General features: G+C 46.0%; 1 protein-coding gene across 1 annotated transcript in view; it reads right to left on the bottom strand.

The window, feature by feature from the left end:
- Positions 1 to 7,304, bottom strand: part of LOC109938755 (src kinase-associated phosphoprotein 1-like) — a 165,557-nt gene that overhangs the window by 45,776 nt on the left and 112,477 nt on the right. Inside the window, exon 8 of the mRNA XM_048614586.1 lies at positions 6,757 to 6,869. Coding sequence (XP_048470543.1) covers positions 6,757 to 6,869 — 113 coding nt within the window. The remainder of the gene's footprint in view (positions 1 to 6,756; positions 6,870 to 7,304) is intronic.

Here is a 7,304-nt window from a genome sequence, read left to right as displayed (position 1 = left end):
GTGTGTGTGTGTGTGTGTGTGTGTGTGTGTGTGTGTGTGTGTGTGTGGGGAGGGGGTGGTGAGGGGAGAGAGAGACATACTGACAGAGGGAGAGCAAGATTGTCAGAGTCAGAAACAGTGAGTACACGACAGGGAGAACAAGAGAGACGGAGAATGTGCAAGAAACAGATACAGCAAGGGACACAGAAAGCGACTGAGACAGAGAAATAAAAAGACATAGAAATAGATCAAAGAAGGCTCAGGGCAAAATACAAACAAAGAGAGAGAGATAGAGAGAGAGCAAGCCGGGCTGAAACACTCTGTTCAAGTTCCTCAGATTTTAAGTTGAACAGAGTGCTGTCCATCCATCACCCCCAGGGATGAGCTAAACACCAGAAGGGATTTAGACTCTCCTTAAGACACAACAGCATTTTGTTCATCAGTCACAATAGCTCCTCATGTCAATGCTCCCACAAAGCACTACACAAATACAACATTCTGTTGTAAAGTATTCAGGAACATGGGAACACGAGTAGGCCATTCAGCCCTTTGAGACTGTCTCGTCATTCTGTCAGATCAAAGCTTATCTGGGACTAAACACACTGATTTAACAAAGAGAATGGGATCAATATTTGAAAAACAAAAAAATACTGAGTAAGGGAAAGGTTGAGCTGGTGGGAGGGGATGAGGTAGCTCCAATTGAGAAGCTAGATTGATGCAGAAGGCCAAGTGGCCTCTCTGAGTGCAGACTGAGGCTGAGACACATCGCCCAGCTTGAAGAGGAGACAGATTTAGAAACAGAAGAAAGCTTTTTTTTTGCAATTCCAAGAATTCGGAATATGAGTCCACTCAGTGGAACAGTTTACATATCCTGGAAGATGCTTAGGGGGCTGCACAGCAGAGGCCAAATTTCCTGGGTTTATTGATTATATCTTGGTGTGTATTATCCTCAAAGCTGCCGCGGTGGTGCAGTGTGTGTTACTCTATTGCAATGGTTCCAGCTTCTCTGTCTCGCTCTCTCCTCTGTCTTGCCTCATTAACATCGAGAGCACATTACAATCTGTTCTGTTCAGAGAGGTGCACGATAGGACAGGACATGCCAACCATTTATACACTCAATGACCCAGGTGACAAAGCAGAGATATCTTCCCAATCTCCCCATCTCTTCAGCAAAGCCAGCCCTGGGCTTTCTTGTTCAGCTCTTGCTGCTGCATTGCGTATATGAGCTCAGCAAGGGAGGACACAGCATTCCCACAGTGCAGCCCAGACCCTTTTCCTGACAATAGTTTATGGGCAAGAAAACAGGGGCCCAGACATTTACTGCAAACACGGCAAACAGTGAGGCTCATTCAGTCACGGAATTATGCTCGCACTTGGTTTGAACTCTGATTCACCGAACAGCTGTGTGAAGGAGAAGGAGACTTTGACAGAGAGAGAGAGAGGAAAACAGATCTCCATCACATCTCTCGCCCTCAGCTCAGTATTAAAATGAATAAGCAGCAGTAGCTGATCCAGAAACTATTTTATTCTGTGCATGGCAAGATCCCACAAAGGGCAGCATGACATATAGGCTGCCTAAGGTAGATTGCTGTCAGTCTATTATTGGGAGAGGGGGGTAAAGGGAGGTGGTCCCTGTCCCTGTAGGCTCCCCATAAAGGCATTTGCATCACGGATACACATCCTCACTGTGAGCTCCCCTGTAGTTGATAAGGAAGCTTTGATTTTCAGTCCCCACTGACACCAATACAGGAATAGTTGAGATCTTCAAGCTTGTTTTATTCACTGCCTGGGCCAGCATTTATTGCCCGTCCCTATTGCCCTTGAGAAGGTGGTGGTGAGGGCAGTCCACCTGCTGTGGGTTGACCCACAATGCCATTAGGGAGGGAATTCCAGGATTTTGACCCAGTGACAATGAAGGAACGGTGATATATTTCCAAGTCAGGACAGTGAGTGGCTTGGAGGGGAACTTGGAGGTGGTGGTGTTCCCATGTATCTGCTGCCCTTGTCCTTCTAGATGGAAGTGGTCATGGGTTTGGAAAGTGCTGTTTGAGGATCTTTGATGAATTTCTGCAGTGCATCTTGGAAATAGTAAACACTGCTGCTACTGAGTGTTAGTGGCAGAGGGAGTGGATGTTTATGGATGTGGTGCCAATCAAGTGGGCTGCTTTGTCCTTGATGGTGTCAAGCTTCTTGAGTGTTGTTGGGGCTGCACTCATCCAGGCAAGTGGGGAGTATTCCATCACACTCCTGCCTTGTGCCTTGTAGATGATGGACAGGCTTTGGGGAGTCAAGAGGTAAGTTACTCGTCGCAGGATTCCCAGTCTGTGACTGGCACTTGTGTAACTAGTCCAACTGAGTTTCTGGTCAATGGTAACCCCCAGGATGTTGACAGTGGGGGATTCAGTGATGGTAACACCATTGAATGTCAAAAGATGACTGTTAGAGTATCTCTTGCTGGAGATGGTCATTGCCTGGCATGAATGTTACTTGCCACACTCCATCCCAAGCCTGGATATTGTCCAGATTTTGTTGCATTTGGACATAGACTTCAGCGTCTGAAGTTGTTCCCTGTTTTGAGTTCCCAACCCTGAAAGATTGTCCTGGAGTGCCCTGAAACTGACTCTGGGATAACTTTCAGTAAGACAGCACCTCACACCTCGGAGTGAAAGAGTTGTGAGTTCAAGCACTACCCCCAGAGGCTTGAGCAGTACAGTGCTGAGGGGGTGTCACACAGTCAGAGGTGTGGTGAGATATGAGACACAGGTTCATCCTGCCTGATTGGCTGAATATATATGTTGAAGATGATCAGGGGAGTTGTTCCCAATATCCCAGTCAATATTTACATCCCAATCAGCATCGCTGAACAGACAGCCTGGTCATTATCAGGTTGCTGGCTGTGAGAACTTGCTGTGCACAACCTGACAAATCCAACTTTTGCAGCAGCAGCTACTCTCCAACGTGACCTCTCTGGGAGAAGGTGCGGTGGGATAACCTGAGAATGTGAAAGGCAAACTTTTCTTTCCTCTTGGCTATCGGAAGTCAGGGGTCCTGCCCCAGATAGGAACTGGGTGGCCAATGGCAGAAATGTACCCATCCAGAACTGGCCACCCATCCTGTGTGTTGCTGCCAATTCTCATCACTAGAGTGGCAGACAGGAACCAGCATTTGGGGCTGAATGGACTCCTCCTGTTCCTACATTCACAGTGCCTCCTACAGGTCAGTGCTGTTTTTACATATGGCCAGAATGCAGATTGGACAAGTGTTTAGAAACAGATTCTTTCACTGGATTTGGATTTACCTCGCCATAAGGACGGTGCTGTTTAATGAAGAAGCAAGCCTCCAGCGACACATTCCGCTGTCACATCGATTCCCAGGACTTTTCAAATCCCAGTGCCAGAGCCATGACTCAGAATTTTTCTAAAATCTATATTCACTACTTACGAGGGTCTGATGCCCTCTCCCCTCTCACTTCTCCTACAAAATCACACGACTCTGAATTCCCTCTGTCTCATTCACAGGGTACCACCAACAAGATGTTATGCATCAAATTGGAGCCCCTGAATTCCTTGTACAGTTTCCTCCCTACATTGAAAAAACCTCTTCCACATCCCCTTCTCCCAGTCAGCCCCTCAAGTCTGTTCTGCCACCTTTCCATTGGACCATGACTGGTCTGTATCTCAACTCCAGTCCCACCCGACCCCCAGCAGCACCAAGGTTCAACAATTTTGTTTTGAGAAGAGTGGGCTCCAGATTTTCAGCCAGATTTTTTCTGAAGAACTGCTTCTCAAGTCCTGAACAGTGAGGCTCCGACTTTAAGGCTGTGCTTTCATTATTTAGGAGAGGAGACTCTCGCTGACTCTGCCAAATCTTTCACCAGCTTCAGCACTGAGCTTGACCAGCCTTCAATCACTCATTGAAGGGAATATCATTGGACAAGTGACAGGGAGTTTTTCCAATGTTCTGCTCACCTCCCCCTGGAGGTGCTCACTTCTCTAAGGCTTGTACTCTCCTGTTTACCCACTTCCCTCTGGAATTCTGATGACCTCTCCCCATTGCCATCACCCGACTCCTCCTGCCTCCTCTGAGTGTGACATTTGCACCAAACACAACCACAAAAGGATACTAAAAATCTAAGGTCCCATCTTTGCAAAGTCTTATTAACTGATGAGATGTCTCAGATGCAGGTCATGGATTTTTTTTCTCTCAGCTCATTGGCTGAAAATTAGGAGATTATTTGCAGTGCAAAATGTATGTTGGTGCCTAATGTTGCACAGTAACTCGCCAATACATCAGACCCTTCGTTTGATAGAGCACAAATTGCTGATAAGGCTCTGTCTCTATGTACATACACCCAGGCAGAATCCACAATCAAGCCTTTTAGCTATAACGTCTCTGTATAACTCCCAGAGAATGGGCTATACAGAGAGAGAGGGAGAAAGAGAGACACACACTCCTAATGCATAATGATCAAGAAATAACTGCTGTGTTTCAGAATGCTCGATGTGATACATTGTCGGTGTCAGGCTCCCTTGTACGGGTTAGAAACACAAGTACTTGCTCAAACTCACCAATCACGATGGTGTATCTCCTTCGCCAGACTTCTGTCACAGGCTAATGGACCAATCAATTCAAGCCTTTGTGTGGCACAGGTGACCTGAAGTTGAACTGGTGAATAATCACTTGAGACAGTAAAATCACCAGCTCTCATCAAGAGATTATTCACAGCCTTCAGGGGTTTGGTATTGTGGTTGAATCAGTCCAGGGACAGAGAAAGAGAGAATGGATTTTCTCTCTCTGTCTGATACTTAAGTAGATAATTTAACAAACATTTGCTTCCATACATCATTTCTTCATTGGCTGCATTAAAGCTGTACTTATACAGCAGGAGGATATCTCGCTACTGTACTACATTGCTAATTACTTCTTAATAATCTCACTGTGAGGACACTGTCATTAGTAATGCTGTACTGTGATCTCTAGGCAAGTCTTGAACCCCAGATCAAGGATGGCTGCTGAGACATTAAACAGAAAGCAAATGGCACATAACAAGGCTACTAGGTTCTGTGATGGCATCCTTTCCCTTGGGCATGGGAGTGTTCAGGAGAGTCGGAGAGGGCAAACACACCAACAGCAGGAATAGTGTTTGCAGCAGTTTTCCATCCATTGGATTATACATTGTTGGAGAGATGGATAGGACCACAAGGCGTGGGAGCAGGAGTAGGCCATTCAGCCTATCGAGCTTGTTCCACCATTCAATGAGATCATGGCTGATCTGATAACCTTCGACTCCAGTTTCCTGCTTTATCCACATTACCCTTCATTCCCTTACTGGTTGTAAATCTGTTTATCTCAGCCTGGAATGCACTTAACAACTCAGCCTCAATAGACCTCTGTGGTAAAGCATTCCACAGTCACTCTCCTCTAAGAGAAATAAATTCCTCCTCATCTCAGTTTTAAATTTGGCGACCCTTCATTCTGAGATGATGCCCTCTGTTCCTAGACTCTCCCACTGAGAGAGACAACCTCTCAGTACCTACCCTGTCAAGCCCCCTAAGTATCTTATACGTTTCAATAAGGTCACCTCTCTTTCTCCTAAACTCCAGGAGAACACAGCCTTGAGTTGTACTTCAGGGTGAACAATGTCATTGAGGACGCTCCAGACACTAGGGATATGAGCCAACCGCATAATTTACTGTGGGAACATGGTTGGCATGGACTGGTTGGACCGAAGGGTCTGTTTCCGTGCTGTATGACTCTATGACTATGACCAGAGAAATTGGCTATTGTGGCAGCGTTAGAAACTGAACCCACAGTGCTGCAGCTTAGCAAAGTCATTGACTCGCTCAACATGGCTTTAAAAGAACACAGAATCAAAAATGTTTCCCCATTTGGCTTTGGTTCATTTTCAAAATCATCCCCCCAGCACACGCTCCAGATGCACATCCTCCAACTGTTCTCCACTCCTCCTCACCCAACCCAACCTCCAACCCTACACTCACCACCCTCTTATCAGCCAGGTCAGCCAGGAAGGCAGAACAAGCTCGAGGGTCAGAACGACCTTCTCTTACTCCCTGGGACCCGATAGCCATAAGCTCAGAGGGAGGGAAGTCTAACTGTGCATGTGAAGGTCACACGGTGCTAGGATTCACAATGACGAGCAGCACGGGGGCAAGGGAGCGGCTGTTATTGGAAGTCCATGGCCCTCCGACTGATCACTGCACAAAAACAGAAGGATGTGCATTCCCATAGCACGTGTCACAGCCCAGTAACATCCCAAATAGCACATGGCCCAGGCAATGGGATCACCTTTGAAATGTAGTCACTCTTATATTGTTGGAAGATAATTTGTGCACAGAAAGATCCCAGGAACAGCAATGCGAAGCATGACCAAACAATCTGTTTGGAGTTGGAATGAGGAATAATTATTGACCAGGACAATGAGTATAACTGTCCTGGCTCTTCATTGATATTGTGTTCTCAGATTTATTACATCCACCTCAGAAAGGAGATGGGGTCTTGTTTTATTGGCTTATCTGAGAAATGGCACCTCTGACAGTGGTGGTACTCCATCTGTATTGCACTGGAGGCTTAGCCTGGGCTCAAGCTGTGGAGTGGGGACCTCAAACCTTAATCTGCCAACACACAGCCAAATGCACAGCCATTGAGCCGAACTGTGCACATCATGTTCAGACTGTCAGCTTAACAAGGCTTAGATTCTGAGCAAGCTAAAAGCTTCACACATCACAACTGCAGTAAATGATTGGTTTGTTGCCTTACTTTGCTCAGGACATGAATCAGATCTCCTCGTTTAAATGACAATTCATCAGGTTCTTCACTCGTACAATCCCACAGACCCAGGTAGTAGCTTGTATAATCAATGCTGACATTTCCTTTGTAAAATGAAAAGAAGAGACATTATTGTAACTACTCAAAGATTTATTCAGGCTATTTAATGCTCTTTATTAATGAACCAATAAGACATAAGTGGGAGTTTGTCAGGTTGTAACTAAAGATGATAGTGGATCACACAATGGGAGGCATAGGTTGCGCCTTTTAATCAAGGCCAGCCTTCCCCCACTTACCACCAGGAGTATTCCTGCTTGTCCATTATTACTATTTAATCACTGCTTCAAAGTCACTTAAGTCAAGTGTGTCCAACCATGAGCCCAGCAAACAGACTCCATTCAAGCTATTTGAATACTTGAAGCTTGGATATTTCAGTAAAGCCCACACCCCTCACTGTAACACTCTGATATACCCCACACCCCTCACTGTAACACACTGATAGACCCCACACCCCTCACTGTAACACTCTGATATACCCC

Source organism: Rhincodon typus, chromosome 30 (genome assembly GCF_021869965.1).
Source record: "Rhincodon typus isolate 14 chromosome 30, sRhiTyp1.1, whole genome shotgun sequence".
Taxonomy (NCBI): Eukaryota; Metazoa; Chordata; class Chondrichthyes; order Orectolobiformes; family Rhincodontidae; genus Rhincodon; species Rhincodon typus.
The sequence above is the reverse complement of the archived record's forward strand: the minus strand, read 5'-3'. Positions and strand labels throughout refer to the sequence as shown.